At 43.4% G+C, this 21,544-nt stretch overlaps 1 protein-coding gene across 2 annotated transcripts in view; it reads right to left on the bottom strand.

Annotated features, from left to right (window-relative positions):
• Positions 1-21,544, bottom strand: part of STK39 (serine/threonine kinase 39) — a 305,730-nt gene that overhangs the window by 175,857 nt on the left and 108,329 nt on the right. For both annotated transcript variants that reach the window (XM_059167118.1, XM_059167117.1), the window contains exons 9-10: positions 14,746-14,794; positions 14,577-14,642 (exon numbers count right to left, since the gene is read on the bottom strand). In XM_059167118.1, the coding sequence (XP_059023101.1) occupies positions 14,577-14,642; positions 14,746-14,794 (115 nt within the window). The remainder of the gene's footprint in view (positions 1-14,576; positions 14,643-14,745; positions 14,795-21,544) is intronic.

Below are 21,544 nucleotides of genomic sequence, written 5' to 3'. Positions count from 1 at the left end.
TCATTTGTTTGTTCTGGACACAGAGACTGCAGTGACAGGATAATGGGCAAAAATACCTCGTCAGGCTGCACACTAAGCCCAGCCCCCACACTAAAAAGAATTCCTTACCTAAGAACCAGCTGCAGAACGGTAGGGCTCCCCACACTCTCCACCACCAGTAGCTCTCTCCTCACGACGTTTAATGACCCTACGAGTTCAGGACCCCAAGCTGGGACCTCCATAATAGGCTTTCTATCGATCAGCTTTTAGTGCACAATCATTCTAACCTCTCCTAAAGTTCCTGCAAGTCTCAAGGTTGCAAAACTACCAGGAGACCTGGGTTGCTCTCTGTGAAAGAGTTAATGGAAGAGCCAGCAAAAAGGGAAATAAATGTACATGGATAACATTTCAATACCAAATATAAAGCGTAATATTAAATACTGTATGCTGGGCACTGAGCTAAGAATATACGTGTGTTTGTGTGTGCGTGCGTGTGGCTAACGTATTATTGTACAGGTAGGTGACAGAATTGAGACTCAGGTTGGGATGTAAAATATAATGACTACCATTGTAAACATCAATAAGCCAGTTTACATCAAGAATTATAAGGCACATATATTCTTCCAGCAAGCAATTCTATTCCTGGCAACACATCCGAACAAAACCAGCAACACCGTATCCAAGAGTACAGGCACATGGTGTTCACCCCAGTATGGCTAACCGCAAAAAGTTGGAGACCATCTGAATTCCATCAAGAAGAAACTGATTATCAATTATAGTCACTCTTAGAGTAGAACATTACACAGCCATTAGACGTGACTTGGTAAGTTTTTGTTTCTTGACACAGAGAGATGCCCAGAGGAATCTTCAATGAAAATGCAGGTAAATCACAGAACAATGAATACAGCAGGATTCCAATTTTGCTCTCTAGAGAAGGGCCTCTTGGACCTGAAAGTGGGGTCTGCTGAGGAAGGAGCAGGCTGACACTTCTCCGCAGAGGGGAGGGCCGCCTGCGTGGGAGACCTGGGCAAAGGGACACATGGAGAAGGACCGGGTGGAGAACACAGCCAGAAGGGATGAGGAAGGGAGTAGACCTTGGCAAACACTGGAGGCCCAACTCAGGATTCGTTTTTCCTCCTTGAGGATCAAGGAGAAGCACTGAATGGTGAGCACTTCACAGGTGAGGCAGGGCGGGGGGGCGGGGCGCGGGGGGAGATGCGGTTAGCCGATGCTCAGAGTTACCCTGTGCAAGGGGTAGAGCCAGCATCTGGCTGGGGCCTGTCTGCAAGTGTCCAAGTGTGGATCTACCTTCTAGCCCAGACCTTGGTGGATCCCAGCTTCTTGACCTAGAGCTCCTCTTTTGGGGCCTTTTCCACCTCTTTCTAGGCTCAGGTTCTCACTTTCCTCTTCCTCCTTCCTACTACTTTCCACAAAGTCACATAGAAAGTCCACCTCTTTATACTCTATCCTTATCATCTAAGGGAGCCCTTCCAGCCTTGTTGAGACAGGACCTTCCCAGCTCCGCCCCAACAGAATTACATCAACCCATAAAGTGGTTGCAAAACAGCCAAAACAATTTCAAGTCACCTTCAAATAGCCTTTTACATTTGGATTGAAGGCTGTTACTTGAATTTCTCAGCTGTTACTGCTTTGTATGTTATACAAGGACTCCTTCTCCCCTCCTGTATGTGAGGGGAGAGAAAATTAAAGTTATTATGTGTGCTCCTAAATGAATATTTGAATTTGAGAGAATTTAAGGGGAAGCCTAGAAAAGCCTGTATCAAAATACAACTTTAACTGAGCCTCTTGAATTTTAATTTGTTTTAAAACTACTTAATTTCAAAGTAAAAAGAAATTGCAAAATACATATACTCTGGCCTTTTTTTTAAAGCACAATAAAACAATGCATCATATTGTTATATCAATCAAATTTGATTAACCCAGAGCCAGTACAGCCCCCCAACGCCACTCTTGGTTTTTTAAGCATGCATACCCTGCCCTCTGCTGGCCTCACCACTCTTCCTAAATGGGCAGGGAGGAAGGGAGGAAGAAGAGTAAAACATCTGGATCCCTTTCACCAGAATGGACGGTTTCCTTTCCCAGTTGTGCACACAAGTTCCATCACTTTCTATCTCCATCACCTCCTCTTCGCCTAAATGTCATACTCCTTTTAAAGATTTAGAGGGTCATGACCTAAAAGAGTTAAGCTTAAATTGTTTCCCTTAAATGGGGGGATAGGTAACAGGCAATCCAAAATTAGAGAGTAGTGAAAACTAATTGAACTCTAGTTTCAAAATATCTTCCTAATTAGATGTGGCTTCTGGTGATGGGAACACTTATGTACATCCTGTCTGGGAAAAGAAAATGACAGCATAAAATATGCTGAGTGCCAGGGACTAAACTTCGCTGTCAGGTAACCCAATGTGCGTAAGGCATCAGTGGTAGGTCATGGAAGCTAATCACTCTGCTTTGTGACAAGGTGGCAAAGGTGGGTCGAGCTGATTGGCTCATCCAAGACTGTCAGCCAGGGGAAGACGACAAAGGATGTGAAACTAAAAGCAGATAACCTCTGAGTCCCAGACCTGAAATACAAGAAGACAGCACCAACTGGAAATCTTCTCAACTCTTCCCATTTCATACGACAAGATTCACTTTGCCTCTCCTCATGCTCTCACATCAGCTCCCATGAAAGCCATCATCATGACTTTGCAAGCTCATTTCCTGAAGTTCAGTTCCAGATGGACCAAATTACTGTCCTGGGTACTGGGAACATGGGAATACTATGACACAATCCCCTCACCTAGGGAACTCAGTCTGGTCCAGAAAGCAAAAGTGTGAGGGAAGTAACTGCAAACGACAGGAAGCGCAACAAGGGACCCATGCCCAGGTGCAGAAGCGGTACAGACAGAAGACTGAAGAACCATCTGGGTGCAGAGGGGGGATGCGAGGAGAGAGTTCCAGAGAGGAGGTACCAGATGCAGCAAGATACAAGTTCAGGGAGAAGCCTTTTAAGCAGGGGGGCCAGAATACACAACCCCATGGAAAACCCAGGTGGGACTTCAGGAGTGCATTAGTAGAAAAGCAGAATCAATAGTTCTGTAAGGATGTGGCAAGGGTGAGGTGGTGAGTGGCCGAAGCAAAGGCTGGAGAGAGCTGACCCAAACACAGAGCACGGGAGCCTTGCCTGGTCCTCATCTTATCAGTGGCAGGAACTTGGAACTTACCTGCAATTTACAAGAAGCCACTGAATGGTTTTAAACCAGAAAGAAGGTACAGTCAGTCACATCAGAGATTTGACAAGATCAAGAAAGCATCGATTCACTTTTTATATGCGTGTTGTTACAAGTGTAGACAAATTCCAAATTCCTTCCCATTCTTCGTGTATATCTAATTTTAAAAGGTATGGTGTGCTAGAGGGCACTGTGAAGGTGAATAAAGGCAAACTACTTTAGGGGCACCTGGGTGGCTCGGTGGGTTAAGCCTCTGCCTTCGGCTTAGGTCATGATACCAGGGGCCTGGGATGGAGCCCAGCATGGGGCTCTCTGCTCAGCAGGGAGCCTGCTTCCCCCCTCTCTCTGCTTGCTTCTCTGCCTACTTGTGATTTCTGTCAAATAAATAAATTAATTAATTAAATCTTTAAAAAAAAAAAAAAACGCTTTAATGGGAGTCAGTATCTGGTACTTTGTCAGTGATGTTCAGTGAGCCCTAGATGAGAAGGCAGACAGGGACTTCCCTCAGCACACATACACCAATTAAGTTGCAAAGTTACCTGATGCACACAAACTTTGGAAAAAGCAAATTTCCCAAAGGTAAAAAGGAAACACAAAATGCATACGAACATGCAAATCTCAAAAATCTAACTGGATGTGAAATAAGGCCACTGATTCCACCTATGCCTTTCCAGCAAAAGGAAACAATCAATTCTCTACACACTAAAGTTGTGCAAACACTATCTTTCACAATATTTTCAGAATGCATGTCACTATTTTTAAATTTCCAAAAGTGGGTGTCTGAGATCTGCAAAAGTTGTAAACTCTCGTAAGCAATTGGTACCTTTAAAAAGACACCCCAGGGAACGCCTGGTGGTTCAGTGGATTAAAGGCCTCTGCCTTCGGCTCAGGTCATGGTCCCAGGCTTCTGGGATGGAGTTCTGCATCGAGCTCTCTGCTAGGCGGGGAGCCTGCTTCCTCCTCTCTCTCTCTCTCTCTCTCTCTCTGCCTGACTCTCTGCCTGCCTGTGATCTCTGTCTGTCAAATAAATAAATAAAATCTTTTAAAAATAATAATAAAAAAATAAAAAGACACCTCAGTCTCAAAAGGACATTTTGAGACATTTCCCCGTAATGGGGCTGCCAGGATTTACAAATGACAATTTCCACCATGGATCCTTTCTCCTCTAAGTCAATGTCACCAGAAAAAGGCCACTTACCTAAATTATATACGGTTTTTATTGTTTTTTTAAGATTTTATTTATTTGAAAGAGAGAACATGCAGAAGGAGCAGAGGGAGAGGAATAAGCAGTCTCCGTGATGAGCTTGGAGCCTCATGCAGGGCTTAATCCCAGGGCACTGAGCTTAACTGATTGAGCCATCCAGGCACCCCAAAATGTATAGTTTTTAACTCAACTCACAATTTAACTGAAAGTAAATTATTATGCTTTTTCCCTTGTTCTTTCCTCCACCCTCCACCCTCCACCCTCCACCCTCACCTCTGCCTTTTCTCCCCCAGCACAAACCAGAGTCAAGTTCTTTATAGCAGGCACAGTGCAAAAGGAAGAAATTTGTGACTGTAATGGCTTCTACAGACCAGTGAGTAATTCCTGGCCCCAGGTTCCTACGTGAACTGTTCCCATAGCACCCCCTAGTGACCAAAAAGCATTTTTCTGCACCTATGAACTCTACATTCTCAACTGCCTAAAAAGCAAAGCATTTAAGATGTAAAAATAATGCAAACATTAATGAGTTTACCCTCTGGGAACATCTGTCCCAGTTAAGACAATAATTTTAACCTCTGTGGACAACTTTTCTCACCACTAACATAGAAAAAATAACATCCTCAACAATCAAAGTCCTTCTCCCTTTGAGCGTGGGAGCTACCCAGTAAGATAGATTACCAATACCTGTGGCTGTTTTTAAATAAGAGGAAAGGAAAAAGAGACACAAAGTAACAAGAGAATATGCACCCTTAGGCCTACCTGAATCATGAGGAGTATCCTAAGTTAAATCCAAAATATACAGGTCTGTTCACTTCTCCTTCTTTGCTATCATACGCTTTGACTCCCTCTTTCCTCTGTTTACCTGGTTTTAAGGAGACTGCAGGAACCAAGGAGTTTTCTAGAAATAGCCTTCAACTACCCAGAACCATATTCATTTATGCTATAAAATACCAGAAGATTTTTTAATCCCGTTTTCAAAATTGAGATTTTTGTTTTTGACATGCATTCTGGAAAATACAAATGTTAGATTACTTTGATTGGTTAACAGAGAGTGCAATTTGAAATGAACACGGTAATAATGAGAAGTGCTTACACCTTCACCCTTCAACTTCCTGCCCAGCAAATAAACACTCTGACTGACTACGGTGCCTGGTAGTCATGGCTCAGTAGGCACCTCACATCCTTTTGATTCTTCTTCTCCAAGTCTGGGACCTTCAACAAAGCCAAAAACTTTTGCTCAGTTTGCAGGCCACAGCCTCTCAGAAATAAAGCCCTTCGCTGCCCTCTACTGGAGAGACTCGGAACAAAACTAAAATCCATCCTTCCAGCATTTGAAATCACCTTATCTATTCTTTTTCTTTTCTTTTCTTTTCTTTTCTTTTCTTTTCTTTTCTTTCCTTTCCTTTCCTTTCCTTTTCTTCCTTCCTTCCTTTATTTTTTTAAGATTTTACTTATCTATTTGACAGAGAGAGAGAGATCACAAGTATGTTGAGACACAGGCAGAGAGGGGGAAAAAGGCTCCCTACTGAGCAGAGAGCCCAATGTGGGCCTCCATCCCAGGACCCTTAGATCATGACCTGAGCCAAAGGCAGAGATTTGACCCACTGAGCCACACAGGTGCCCGTATGCTCTGGTTTCTTGATAATATATAACCTTCAATATCTCATAAATAAATCATAAGATCCCAAGAGGGGTTAAAAATGCAACTGTGTAGAAATTCAAAGTCATTTTCCCTCTTTATTGACTAAATGAGGAGTCTACATGGCAGCAAACTGGGAAGCGAGCGGGCTTTGCAAAGCCACTATGTGATAAAGTGGTCAAGGTCCAACCTGTGTCTGCAAACTGAATCATCACAAACCGGGAGATATTTATCCTCTTTCTGCTCATACTTCAAAATATGTATACTTTTTTTTAAAAAGATTTTTAATTTATTTACTTGAGAAAGAGAGAGAGAGAGCACAAGCACAGGGAGTGGCAGACAGAGGGAGAGAGAGAAGCAGGCTTCCTGCTGAGCAAGGAGACCAATGTGGGGCTTGATCCCAGGATCCTGGGATCATGGCCTGAGCTGAAGGCAGATGTTTAACTGACTGCGCCACCCAGGCACCCCTCTGTATCCTTTTTTAAAAATCAGCCTTAAGAATCCATCTGTCCTGTTACTCAGGACTTCATTAGTTATCATAAAGCTACAGTTAAAGGCCATAAATGTAAACCAAGTGTCTAGCATGGTGCGTGAAGCTACACAAGAAGTATGAATTCTTCTCTCTTTTCTTCCCAGGTCCCCCCTTCAAGCCGCTCCAAGACCTTTTCCCTTCTGTAGTATATATTCCCCACCCACATCTTCAGGCACATATTCTCTGTTGCTCTTTCAGTATGTCTTGTGCTGCTTGTGCTGTGTTCTCCACTGGAAAGGAGAGTCTCACTGCCTGGCTGGTCCTTGGTCTACGAGTGCCCATTCCTGGGAGCCATGGGGGTAATGGCAACAGCCATTACAGCGGCTGTAGCAGCCGGAGCGGCAGCAGGGGTGCCTGCAGCCCAGCAATGAAAGATGCTACAAAAACAATGATGACATTATAATAATAAAACCATAATAATAACGCAACATAAGCGATGATAATAATAAAACTCACTAGGATTATAATAACTAGTGCCATGTATTTTTTGTGCCAACCAACCACTGGGTTATACACTGCCCATGCTTCACCTAATTCAGTCCTCAAAAACCACAGGAAGGTATCGCAATGACTTTCCCCATTTCACAAAGGAGAAGCTGAGTTTCTGGAAGGTTTCAACAACTGTCGATGCTATTCGACCCCCACTGGCTACCTGTCTTCCCTTCAGAATCTCCAAAGCCCTTTATTCACCTTAGTACCCCCACACCTGCTAGAATCCAGGCACACCTCCAGGGCTACAGTGATGGTCACAGCATCTCCGAGTGCCTGGGTACAGCATGTGCTAAGGGACAGACTACCCACTGAGAATGATAAATGTACCCCCCCTTCTCCTACTGAGACCATGTCCCACCGCCTAGCGTCTCCATCTAGATTTCCTTCCTATCCTCTCCTCTCTTCTTCCTCCTTCTGATGTACGATTTGGTGGAAAGAGAACAGAACCGGAAATAAGGACGGCCTCTCATTAGTCGTGTGACTTCAAACAAGTCAGTTCATTTCTCCCACTTTCGTCTGTCAAGTGTAATGATAGCGCCTGCCCGACCTGTCTTCAGGCACAGCTGTTTAGAATGAATAAGGAAGCAAATGTGAAAGTGAGCTAAAAGCTGTAAATGAGTATCAGCTGCGTGCATATTTGATTCTTACTATTCTCTGGTCTTGGCAAACACAAAACACTGTGCTGCTTTCCCACAGGAGACAGGACCCGCTGCAGGGAAGGTGCTGGCTCGTGCCCTCTGCCAGCACCATGATGGGGCAGGAAGAAAACCCAAAGACATGTGAATCAGCAACAGCAATGAAATAATATTGTCATCCTTCTCCCTCTTTCTATAGGTTTCCACAGGCTTCTCCCTCTCGTCCAAAGCAACAGCAAAAGAGAAACAACCTTCCTCACCCACCCCACCTTCCTGGCCACTCTTTCCTCACTCCTTATCTCACTGGGTACTTCTAAAATGTCCACCTCTGTAGCCATAATGGTCATTCCTTTATTTGCACCATAGTCATGGCAGCCTGTGTTGCACTGAGCACTCACAATGCGTCAGACACAGTGGAGACATCCTGCCTGGATCATCTCTCATCATCACAGTGATATACTTTCGGGGTCCTGGGCTCCATTGGGCTAGACTGGACTCACAGAGATCAGCCAGCTCGCCCAGGGAAGGACAAAGATCCAGCTGCTGTTGCTTTCTGACCAATCCTATTTCCTATCTAAATCTAAGCATTACATACCAGCCAAGGGTTCCTTGGCTGAAAGATCGCTTAGAAACCATAAGGAAATCCTATCATTAATAGCCTATGAATGTATAACCACAGTGACGTAAAGCATAAATATTTCCTTGAATAAAGACTAATGACCCTATAGAAAAAGTACATTCACGTCACCTTTTAATGTTTAATATAATGAGAGAATGTAATATTAATGAACTCTTCCTATTAAGAAGTAATTGTGTTTATTACAAAGAAGAGCTGGCAGGCACCACCGTGAACAGGTGATCAAATTAGCATCATGAGCAAAGGAATGAATCAACACCAAGGTGAGGAGAACACGGCATCATTCCAAGGTATTCCTGACAAAAAATGCGTAAATTAAGTCTAGTCACAAAGAAATATCAGACAAACCCAAGCTGAGCCCCACTCTGCAAAATAAGTGGCCTTAGAGTTTTCAAAAGGGTGACTGTCCATAAGAGAAAAATAAAGACTATTCCAGAGCAAAGGAGACTAATGCCGACCACCACTAAATGATCCTGGGTGGGCTCCTGGACCAGACAGATGACCACTACCAAAACTGGCAGAACTTGTGTAAGATCTGAAAATTAAATAATACTGTGTCAGTGTTAACTTCCTGATTTGGGTGAGTAAATTGTTAGGTAAAAGAATGCCCTTATTTTGGGCGCCTGGGTGGCTCAGTGGGTTAAGCCGCTGCCTTCGGCTCAGGTCATGATCTCAGGGTCCTGGGATCGAGTCCCGCATCGGGCTCTCTGCTCAGCAGGGAGCCTGCTTCCCTCTCTCTCTCTCTGCCTGCCTCTCCATCTACTTGTGATTTCTCTCTGTCAAGTAAATAAATAAAATCTTAAAAAAAAAAAAAAAAGAATGCCCTTATTTTTAGGAAACATGCACCGAAGTATATTTAAAGATAAAGGACATCAGGTCTATAACTTTGAAATGCTCCCAAAGCCAGAGAGAGAGAAAATATAGAGAGAATTTTTTGGTGCTATTTTTGTACATTTTTATAAGCCTGGAGTTATTTCAAAATAAAACATAAAAATAGAATGGACAAATTATGAACACATGTGAACTATTAAATAAATATGAACTGTCATAATCCTATATCCCTACCCATTTACTCCTAAGCACACAGGAGGACCAAACCGGGGTGCTTAATATGAAGTCAATCTTACAAGCCTGATATAAGAAATTCTGGTGCCCACCAATGCCACCTTACTTTTTCCAATTCTCAATGGTTCCATTCAAATGCAGCAGTGATACAATATCTCTTCCCTTCCTTCCTTCCTTCCTTCTTTCAAGTAGGCTCCACACCCAACATGGAGCCCAATGTGGGGTTTGAATTCATGACCCTGAAATCAAGACCCACACCAAGATCAAGAGTCAGACTTAACCAAATGAGTCATCCAGGTGCCCATCTCTGTCTTTCTGATAGTGAATAATCACTTCTGACTTCTCAATTTCAAAATTAAGAAAATTCAAAAAAATCTTCCAGTGATTCCTTTCCCTGTGAAAACACAGGCAACCTCAATAAGGCGTATTGCATTCCTCCCTCTTCATCCCTTCCCTGGCCAATATGCTTTTTGGTTAAGCAGTTGGCAATGAGATATCTGTACAGCAACAAACCCTTTGCTTTCTCCTGCCATCAGTGTGTTTTAGCTCCAGAAAGTGTATGGACAGGAGTGTGAATGGGGTGACTCAAGGTTTGCATCACTAATAGAGAGCAGAGACCCCAGCCAACTCCAGCACCTAGATGCTCCTACAGAAAATGCACACGGCCGTACGCATCTGCATTCAATCTTAGCAGAGTGATTTCTGCTCTTCCCCACCCAGGGAATCTAGTAGGATAAACAGCAGAACACCACATGCTCAAGGTTTAAAACCTCTAAAGATGGCTGGACACAGGCCCCTAAAATGTCACTTGAGAAGGAGTAATGGCGATGAAGCCATTTCTTCTCATGCTCAAAGAGAAGTGAAAAGCTGAAAAGAAATTAGAGCTGTACTTAACCTTGTTCTTTCTCATGGGTCATTATTAGCATGTTCTCATTTAGAATTCACAGGATGTCTTCTGGTACAGGAACATCAAATCTCTTGTTACCCTTCACCACATGCCTGAGGTCAGACAGAATTTCCATTTCACAGACAGAAAAATTAGGGCAAAAGAAAATCAAGATGATCCCCAAGCAACACTGTCTGTCGGGGGCGGAGGGGGCCCAAATGGACCAAATATTCTGCCTCCAGGAAGAAAACAAATATCCCTAATTTCCACAATAACCACACACACACATACACACACACACACACACACACAATCATTTTATGTCAGTAATTACTAGGAAAGCCACACTGGTCTATTTTTATTTCTTCTTCCTGATTTAGAGGAATCATTCTGGATGAAGACAAGATCACCTAAGCACATAAAATTCCATGGCTCCCAACTAATGCTTCACATTCTGGGCAAACATGAATATGACAGCCTCTACTTCTCTTGTGCCAAAGGGCAGCACAAGAGGGCTCAAGGGACTTCCTGAGAACAGCTGGCCCTTCTTTCTTTTAAATATGAGAATTATTCATGTTAAAAAAAAAACACACATTAAAAAATATCTCTTAATTTTTTGTTTTCATAAGGGAGGAGAAACAGAAACTATTGTGTTTTTTTTTTTTAAGATTTTTTTTTTTTTTGAAAGATAGAATGAGAGAGAGAGAGAGAGAGAACATGAGAGCGGGGTGAGGGGCAGAGGGAAAAGCAGATTCAGGGATCCCGATGCAGGCTTCGATCCTGGGACTCCTGGATCATGACCTGAGCCAAAGGCAGACGCCCAACTGAATGAGCCACCCAGGCGCCCCAGAAACTGTTGTTTCTGACACAGTTTGCCTAACTGTGCAGAGCTTGCTCAACGGGCCCAGTCCTCTAAGCACTGGTATATTGATGGACTGCTTCTATTTTTTTTTTTTTTTTTAAGATTTTATTTATTTACTTGACAGAGAGAGACAGCAAGAGAGGGAACACCAGCAGGGGAAGTGGGAGAGAGAGAAGCAGGCTTCCCTCTGAGCAGGGAGCCCAATGCCAGGCTCAATCCCAGGACCCTGGGATCATGACCTGAGCCAAAGGCAGACACTTAACAACTGAGACACCCAGGCGCCCCCTATCTGTTTCTATTTTTAAAACAACAAACCGGGAGACAGAAATCAAAGGACCCGCAGACACAAGGAGCATCTGAAGAACCAATGTACACTGGGAAACCAGAGGATGATCACCCAGGAGACACCGCTACGACCAGGAAAGTCAGAAGCCGAGAAGAAGTCAATAAAGACAAGCCCACAAGTGGACAACACAAGTAACACTGAAGACTCCCCTACACAACTTTTAAACTGAATTTGCTTAAACACGGTAAGCACCGAAGACAAGCAAAGACATCCTACAACAAAGGTCTTCAATGCTCCTGGTGATTAAAATAATATTTACTTCCATGGGACCAAGCCCACAGGAGAAGTTTCAAGCAAGGAACAGCACAGTTGCTCCCCAGTATCCCACGCCCCACAAACAGAAGGCAGTCGGCCTGCTGCTAAGAGGAATCCCCAGGAACGACTGAATGCCAAGCATTTGGGGTGCATAAGAAAGAGAGCTTCAGATGGCCTTTCCAGGGTACACACAAGCTTAGGTGTTCACGGAGTTAGCAAACACTTGTGAGCACTTGACATGAGTGAGACATGAGCTGTGATCGATATTCTGGTCAGCATACTTGCCAGGGAGCCTACAGGCAAGGAGCGGGGCATAGCTGATAACCCACGGGCACTAGAAAACGAGAATTCTCACAGGAAAACAGCAGACTGAATGAAGCTCGAGGGTAAGAACCACATTGCAATGGGCTACTCTTGTTCCTGTAAGATGTTTAAACAATGAATTAATATTCTCCCTTCAGTCTTTCTCTGTGACATTAAGACGTGTGGTTGTTCTTCATTTGAAGGGATGGGTGATGAAACAAGCCCTGAGGTTCAAGTCTAAAGTCCAGGAGCAAGTACGTGGCAGAAGACATGCTTGAAAAATCACATCTCCCCAGACTCTTAGCTGCTTAAGGTTTGCTTAAGAGACATGCAAAACAGGGTTTGGAATGCACAACACACTCATATGTAATGAAGAATTTAAATATTTTTTAAAAGAAGGAAAACAAAGCTAGGACCTGAAAAGCTTCTTCATTTTCTCAAAATGATAGCCTTTCAAAAAAAAATACAGGTTCATGAGGGACAGACAAGCAGTGAGAGCTACGGGTGGTTCACCAGAGCTGGAGTTCACAATGTAAGCTGGAAGCTGAAATGGTGCCATGAATTCAAGTGAAGGTGGTGGGCCTTTCTTTGACAGACAGGTGAGCCTTTCTTTATTTTTTCATTTATGGGTTCTTAGGGTTGTTTTTATTTAGTTTGGGGAACCACTTTGAAGCCATCCAGTGACACGATCAGAAAGTTATTCCTGGGGCAGTGTCTAAGAAAGAACAGAAAGGAGGAACAGAAGGGAGGGAGTGCAACTGTCCCATCAGAACCAGGAGAACCTTCCAAGTACTGTGGCAGAGGCCCAGAGAGCGAGCAGATGAGGAGCAAGGGGGAAAAGAGACCTTAAATACAAAAATAGCCCCAGCATTCTGAGGTTGGGCGACTCAGACAGAAATACCGAACATGGCAAGTTTAGGTCTGGGAGAGGAGGGAAGCCACTGGGAAACTGCCCCTTGGAAGCCTCCAGGCCACCTGACATGAGTTGGGGGTGCAAAGCTAAAGTTCTGCTCAGAACACAGGCCTGTCAAACCCTCTCCAGGGGCAACCGCTAGGATGAGACTAGGCAAAACTAGCAAAACAAGTTGAGACCCACAAAAATGTTCTTTGGGGATGACACAAACAGAACAAGCCAATGGCTCCCTTAACAGCATTTTCCAACTTGGGCTAACGCTTCAGATGTCTGACCAAAATCACTGCGCTCGGTTTCGCACATGCCAGGGCGTCTCTCCTGGGTCCTCCTTCTGTCTGGAGCCCTCAGATAGCGGCTGGGCCCTTGCTGCCTCAAACTGAATCTTTAGCATTCCTGTCACCCCTTGATATGCACCACTCTGAGGGACCATCTGCCAAACTTTCACTTTTCCCTCAGAGACAGCCCTCAGACCAGCCCTGGTTCAGGTCTGTGCGGCCAATGCGGCAATCCCCCTGCCTCACCCCACCCCTGCCCAGGCCCACCGCCCCAAGAACTCTCCTAGTCACCTAGTCACACACCTGGACACAGAGGGTCATATCTTAACTTCTACACTTAAATATGCTTAAAACAATGTTAAGGCCTCGGCAAAATGTACCTCATACACAATGTTTCCGGAAAGGCAATGACTGGAAACTAACAGTCAGTTACTGTACCCGGGCACTATGAGATGTAATCTCTGAGGCATATTTCTCTGCCAGTTTTACTTCAGAGCGTACAACTCGGATTCGGATCAGCTTTCCCCGTGACTATTAACCATAAAAAGTGGGGGAAAGAGAAACTTCCTTTCTAAATCTGTGACTACCTACATATTTTTAATTATAAATATCTAATATAATTTTAAAATCAAACTAAACCAAACCGGAAGTTAAATTTTGTTAGGCTTCACGCCATAACACAATCAGTAATTACAAATAAATTAAACTCTGGATAAATACACAAATAAACACACTCACACATATACATCATTTTTTTAAAAAAATCTAAAAGCAAGAATGGAAAATTTTTCAGGTAATCATTACTATAATTTAGTTAAATTACAAGAGGGGCCAAGGTCTTTTATAAGGAAAAGACCGACATTCCACAGATACTCAAGATAACCATTAAATTTGTCAATAAAATCAGATTTTTCGAAGATAACCACCAAGAACAAATTTGGGGTTTTCTTTTGTCATTTCAAAACAGCTTAAAAATGACTGCTCCTCTTGGGTGAAATTTCCAAAGGAAAGATACTCCAGGCTATTTCAGGTCTCCAGGATCCAAGCCCCATCATGATCCTCTCCCTACTCTGACCTTCCTTAAGCAAAGCTGATAAATGGAAAAATGAAATCATTCAAGTTTCACACTGTTTTCCACAAACACATAACAGCAAGCCAGAGATACCCGAAAGGCAAAAATGCAGCCATCCAAGGAATCACTGATCGGATAACCTCTGAATAACACATGATGAGGATGTGGCAATCTTTTTCCTGTTTCTATGGGTCTCATTTCCCTGGGTGGGGAGCAGCCCTTGCTGGATCACAAAGGCTAGTAGTGCTTACCTTTTTGGCTCTTTGGGCTATGTCTGGGGTCCTTGTAAGCAGCTTCTCAATCAGGTATTCTCTGTTCTGCAAAACAAACGTTCCCAACAGTTTTAACACCAAGTAGCATACGCAGAAATTCACAGTGATTTCAATATAGCAGATTTACGTGGGTTTTTAAGCATGTTACCTTGGCTTTCTGGAAGAATTTGCATTTTAAAAGCTCGGCGGCTGTAGGCCTGAAAGATCAATAACAAATTAGAGTTGAAACAATGACCACTTGATAAATACACTGCCTTGACGAAACAGGCAAGTCCCAGAGTGTTTCTGGAAAACCAGTTTCGGGAATAGCAAAACCAGAAACTATATTAATCACAAGTGGACCCCCAACTAAAACCATGCCTATTTCCCAGTTCCTTCCAAATACCCCTGCTGCAAAATGCATACATTCCTGTAAGTTAAATTCTGGGGCATGATCAGTTTTCCGTCCTTCGTCCTTATACCTCGCTGAGTGAATTCAGTCTGTCTGAAAGGTGTCAGACTGACGCGTCTGTGAGCTCAATCCCTGTATTTATTAAGAAGCCGTGCCAGCTGCCCTATGACCCCGTCAAAGAAATTACAGTCTTCAGTGATCTCTGATTCCCCAAGAGCAGAAGGTATGGCCTGGGGTCCCCATCCTGTGGACAGGCTCTGTCTGCCCAGTGAGCGACCCTGTCTCAAGTGTATATGGCCCACCTGTTGTCAGGGGAAGGTACATGCCAGGGTGATTAGTAAAATGCAAACTCCTTTAAAAGCATTCCTGGGCTGGTCTGATGGGCTCCTGATGGTCTTGTTTCTCTATTCTGTGTTTCCTACACACTGAACAGTAGGTCTAAAAACTTGGCGAGGTTGCATGGAGCATGTCAGGGGAAGAATATTCCATAGATGATGCTGTGCACTTCTCCCCACGGCCCATCAGGGGCCCAGGATGTCAGGTTATCTCCCTGGGAGTGATGCCAAGTTTAACCAATGATCCCCAGGCCTGAGATCTCACCCCTGTAAAGGTATGTTTTCCCCAATGCATTTGGCAGGTATTTTGTTGGGTAACACTATGGCATTGGATGAGTATTCTATTCCTTAGCAGTTTTAGCATCTTTGTCTTAACAAATTATTTCATAGCAGGTGACAGAATGCTGATTTCCTACTTCTATCATTGCTTCTATGTTTATTAAATAGCATTCTTCCATAAAGAATAGCTTCCTTCCTCAAATAGTTCCTTCTGAAACAAGTAGCCAAGCAGATGGAATCAGATACATCTAGAGCAGTAGATAATCAGCAAAACAACTGTCCTGATCTCTTCAAAAACTCAGCATCATAGGTATTAGGTCGGTGGCTCCAGGAATGCAGGAGGAACAATAAAAATGGCCGCCGGGCCGTCATCTTCCAGGCCGCCCTCTTCCTTCACCCATGACTCTCCCACCGGAAGGACGTATGCCAAGGACACGTCACCAAAGTAAACCGATACCTATGCAGGAAACAGGAACATCAGGACTCCCCTCTACTCTCCAATCACCAAATACCTCACCTTATATGGCTGTGAATCTATGCCCTGTCTTAACCCAGATAAAAGACCCCTTGACCCCTCCCATGCGCGACTTCCCGGACTCCCCTCTCCGGAGTCCCCGAACCTTGCCCAAGGGCGCCTTTAATAAATCTTGCCTTGCGCCTATCTCGCCTGGTGTTGTGTTTATCTCGCCTGTAAAACCTTACAATGGGAGACCCCAGGGTGGCTCAGGCAGTTAAGCATCTGCTCAGGTCATGATCCCGGGGTCCTGGGATGGAGCCCCCCATCAATCTTCCTGCTCGGTGGGGGTCTGCTTCTCCCTCTCCCTCTGCCCCTCCTCCTTACTTGTGCTTGCTCTCTGTCAAATAAATGAATAAAATCTTAAAAACAAAAAAATAGAGTCCTAGAGCAAAAGGAGAAAAAAGAACTATTCCAGATTAAAAAGGACTTAAACAAAATCAAACGCCAGAAGTGACCCTTGCTAAATCCTGTCTTTGAAGAAGGGGGAGAAGCTACAAAAGACATTTGGAAATCATTACACATACGTGAATATGCCACATATTAAGGCAATTTCAGGCAATTACTGTTTACTTTCTTAGGTGTGGAAAAGTATTGTGGTTATATAGGAACACGTTTTTGTTTGCAGAGAACACAAACTGAAGTATTAAGTCTGTCACACACTTTCAGATTGTTCAGCAAATAAGAGGTAGATAAACAGACACAGCAGATATGGAAAATGTTCGTAACTATTGCGTCTAGGTGACGCTATAGAAGTAAAGGCAGTATTATTTTTCCCATGCGTTCATGTATTTAAAATTTTTCATAAAAAAAAAAATTGGGGAGGCGAAAGGGAAACATTACTGACTATCAGGAAGTGTTCTCTCCGGGGATATTCACCAGAGGTGCAGACAGTATTTTGTTGAGAGGAGTGCAAGTTTAAAAGGAATCCTCAGACTTGGAAAGATTGGAAAGCCCTGCTTGGGAACCAGGAAGGTCCATTAAAACGTGTCCAGAGATGGGACGCCTGGGTGGCTCAGCGGGTTAGGCCTCTACCTTCAGCTTAGGTCATGATCTCAGGGTCCTGGGATCGAGCCCTGCACTGGGCTCTCTGCTCAGTGGAGACCCTACGTGCCCCCCTCTCTCTGCCTGCCTCTCTGCCTACTTGTGATCTCTGTCTGTCAAATAAATAAATAAAATCTTTTTTTTTAAAAATGTCCAGGGACTGAAGCCAAGCATACGGAAGAATTAGGAAACATCTTTAAGAGGCATGGCCGTCGAAACTGCGTATGTCTACAGGGTTCATAAACTGTATTTCTATGCAAAGAACTTTTCTATTTAAATTGTTACTGCTCTTTCCCTCAGCTTCAAGTGGAACACTGCTTAGAGGTACCTGACAACCCGGAGTCGTCACATCCGTTGCAATAAACAGCTGTTAATTGTTAATTGCCTTGAGTAAATAAAGGTCTAAACAACAGGTGGGCCATGAGTCAGTTACATTTTGTGTGCCATCATCTCCTCTCACTAAGCTTGTTCGAATTCAAGAATTCGTACCTCGTTAAACAGGCACACGAGAACTAAAAAATGCTGCTGCTACTTCACACGATTTAACTTTGGTTGTTATTTTAATGTATACTCGTACTGATCATCGGCAAGGACTCTGGCCTCCAGCTACTCCAAATTCATCCTTCACTCTGTAAATATTTAGTAAGCATCCAGTCTTTGCCAGGCACAATGCTAGGTGCTAGCATACCGCAGTGAATACGGCAGACACTGACGCTACCTCCAGCAACTTGGAATCCAGCATATACAAGTTAGTGTGTGCGGTTAGGCTGTAAGAGGCACCTGGGAACATTCTAACACTGGAATGGAGCTCCAGGCGAAGGGGATGGCCACAGAGAAAACACGCAGGACAACCATTCCACACTGTACTGAGCGAGACTTGGCGTTATAACATGTTTGGCACCTCGTAACATGAAACAAAATTTTAAAAACCAAGAGGCACACAAAATAACGTAGATCTAACTTTTTTAAGTGAAAGGGAACCTTAGAAAATCAAGATGATTGAGGGACTCAATCATGGTAACTGATTCAGTCGAAACCCTCAAGGCCTTTGGTCAATACAGTTACAACAGCTTGCCTCCAGTCAGTCTCTCTGTTATGTCTCTCTTCTTCCTTCTAACCCACCACCCACCTTGCTCCAGAGCTGGCTTCTGTACAAACCCAATTCTTATCCATCCTAACAGATTTCAGTAGCCAGAGAGATGCTGGCTTGCTCCCCCCTCCTCATTTTTCATCGTGCCTCTCGTGAACTCTATCCTCCAGCTACACAGGTTCGCTCGTCCTTCTTGTGCTCCTTCATGACAAAGCACGCGCTGCTTTTCTTCAAAGATTTTTGTAACTGACTAGCACAGCCTTTGCTCATCAGTCAAGAACCAATTTAAATGTCATCATCTTCAGAGATACTTTGCTCAGCTTCTATAAGGAGAATTCATTGTTCCCCACTCAGTGCTCACACAACCAATCTACCCACAATCCTATTCTGTAATTATCTGTTCCTATGTCTTTCCACCTTGAACCCAGTAGGTTATAAACCCTTTCAAGACAGAGACCACACAGGATTCGTTTTTATGTCCCCATTGCCCAACACAGACCAGAAAACGGCTATAGCTCAATTTCCATACCATAATCAATGGGGTAGAACTGATGCTACCAGACACTCGGGACACAGGACCACAACTCCTAGAGCCAAATCTAGTCAACACCAAATTCTAAGCATCTGTTCAAGGTAGTAATGAATAGGAGAACGATATAATGAAAATTAGATTCATACTAACAAGAAAAAAGGTGGGGGGGTTAAGTCGTGCACAGTGGAGGTCCTAAAGTAAAGAGCCCCATGCTTCCCCCACTCCTCTGTACCCTGCCTCCTCCTTCCACACACTAAGGGTCAGGTGTAGGACCAACCCAGAGAGGAGGCTGGGAAATGCCAGACATACCTCAAGATACAGGGCTGAGAAAATACCTTCCCTTGCCCAGCAAGGTCATTTCTATGGTGACCAAAACTGTAAAGAAAAGCATGCTGCAGAGAATAAAAAGAAACTCTCCATTCTTAGCCTTCATCAATAAAGACAAACATTCAACTTCACATAAGAAATGAGAAATGGTTTAAAGGAAACACATTCCTTCTTGTATAGGCTCAACATTTATGTTAATAGGCCATACAGTTCATTAAAAATAACAGGTCTACTCTATACAGAGAAGAACTTAACAGCAAATCCTCTGTGCACTCAAATGACCTCAAGTGTCTGCAGCTTTGGAGGCAGAATCATACAAGCACCGAGCAATCTCCATAAGAAAGCATGGGAAAGCGGAACTGGAAAGAATGGGGAAAACGAGGGAGGAAGAAAATGACAGAAGGCGTGAGAGAAAGTGAGGTGCGTGCAGCCCAATGGACTTTAGGGGTTTTGTGTTTGGTCGCTTGCTTGTTTGTTTTAGCTTTATGCTATAGCAACTACCAGTATGCGGTTAATACGGAACCATCAGTGCTGCCGGCCTCTTAACTGAGTACCACATAAGACAAAGAATCCTGCAAGCATAGCTACACCTGACATGGCTGCTAACAATTTTCAAATAATGCCACATAACCTAAATACAGACACTGTTGTACAAGAAAAGCTAAAATGCTATGCGCCAACAACCCAAATAATGTACAGGCTATGAATGATGATTCCATTTTAAATCCTTGAAAACAATGCAGGAGTCTGCCAGTACCAACGTTCTCAGAAGAAAATCTCTTAAAGGATCCAGTTAATACATATGGATGAACCAAAGTCCTCTGAGACTTAAAATAATTTTCAAAGGATTCAGGATGAACATGATACAGTTTAAGTAGTTTTAACAATTTGCATTATAATTTCTAAAAATCTCACTGACCTCAGACAGAGTTGTATCTCTCACCCTCCCCTCCCCCCAAAAGTAATATCAAGTTTTATTCACTGCTAATGAATTTATCTACATGATATGCACCTTCCTGTTGCTTGAAGAAAATGCTGGTTCCTTTTACAGTTGCCATCCACATGAAGTACAAAATCTATAGGATTAAGGCTCATTTCTTAAGAAATAGCAAAATGTTCTGCTATCCAAATATCAGCACCTCTTAGTCTATTTCAAAGCAGAGCACAGATTTGGATGAGCCAAACAGCGCCAACATCCCAGCTCTCTTTTCTTAGGAAAGTGCCATGAGCTCTCAGGTTGATTGAAAACAGAGCTCCTTCTCAGGCAGTCTGAGGGCTCCAGCAGGGGACTGAATCTGTCCTGGTCACTGTTCACCTATGTTTCTATTTGTTGCTAAAAAGGTCCTGGGCTAGACCAGGGTTTGGGTACCTGTCAACTGCTTTCAGATTGCAAGTAGATGATCAACATGCAAAAAAAAAAAAAAAAAAAAAAAATTATCAAAAATCTTGCATTTGCTCCTCAACCCAGTCAAATTGTTTGTTTCTGAAACATTCTTCAATGAGTCTAAGTCATCACCAAATTGCAAGCTCCCCACTGTCTCCAGCTGCTCAAGAAATATCAACTATGTAACACAGACTGTGGATAGAAAGACATAAAGATGAAAGACACAGGTTCTCCTTCTAGAAAAGTTACAAACTTATGAGGAAATTAGATGTGTAAGTCCATAAATGCACATAATGTGGTAAGTGCTTTAAGAGATATATCCTCAACATACTATAGGAAAACTAAGGGTTGTAATAATGCCACTCAGCCAGGAAGAAAAAGGCAAATAGTGAATGACAACCCCAATTTCCTGAATAATCAGGAACCCCCTAGGGACCGTGCTATCCTCTTTTTTTTTTAAAGATTTGTTTATTTATTTTTAGGGAGAGAGGAAGAGAGAGAGAGGGCACATGCAATGAAGGGTGGGGGCAATAGGAGAGGGAGAAAGAGTATTTCAAGCAGACACCCCGCTGAGCACAGAACCCTACATGGGGCTCAATCCCACCCCACTGAGATCATGATCTAAGCCAAAACCAAAAGCCAGACACTCAACTGACCGTGTCACCCAGGCGCCGCAGTGCTATCTCTTTAAGTGTGTGATTGTATTCTATCCTCATGACAATCCTATGAAGCAGGTGTTATTAGGCCCATTTTACAGATAAGGAAACTAAGTCGTGTAGACAATGATATAGTAGAGCTAGGAATCTCACTCTGATTTATCTAACCCTAAGAAGATGGGACCTTTCAAGTATGGATTAAAAGAGGGTGGAAGGGGGACAGAGGCAGAGAAAGAACCTTTGGACAACAGAAGCAAAGACAGAGAAGACAGGAAATATTCACGGTTTCTTTCAGATTTGTGTAGCAATTAAATGTTCACTTATTTAGTAATGAATACATATTTTGAAACTGCATGCTATATTAAAAATTCAATAGTTTTTTTTTCATTCTCATA

This window comes from Mustela lutreola, chromosome 3 (genome assembly GCF_030435805.1).
Source record: "Mustela lutreola isolate mMusLut2 chromosome 3, mMusLut2.pri, whole genome shotgun sequence".
NCBI lineage: Eukaryota > Metazoa > Chordata > Mammalia > Carnivora > Mustelidae > Mustela > Mustela lutreola.
Note: the sequence above shows the minus strand (reverse complement) of the source record. Positions and strands in the feature narration are given on the sequence as shown.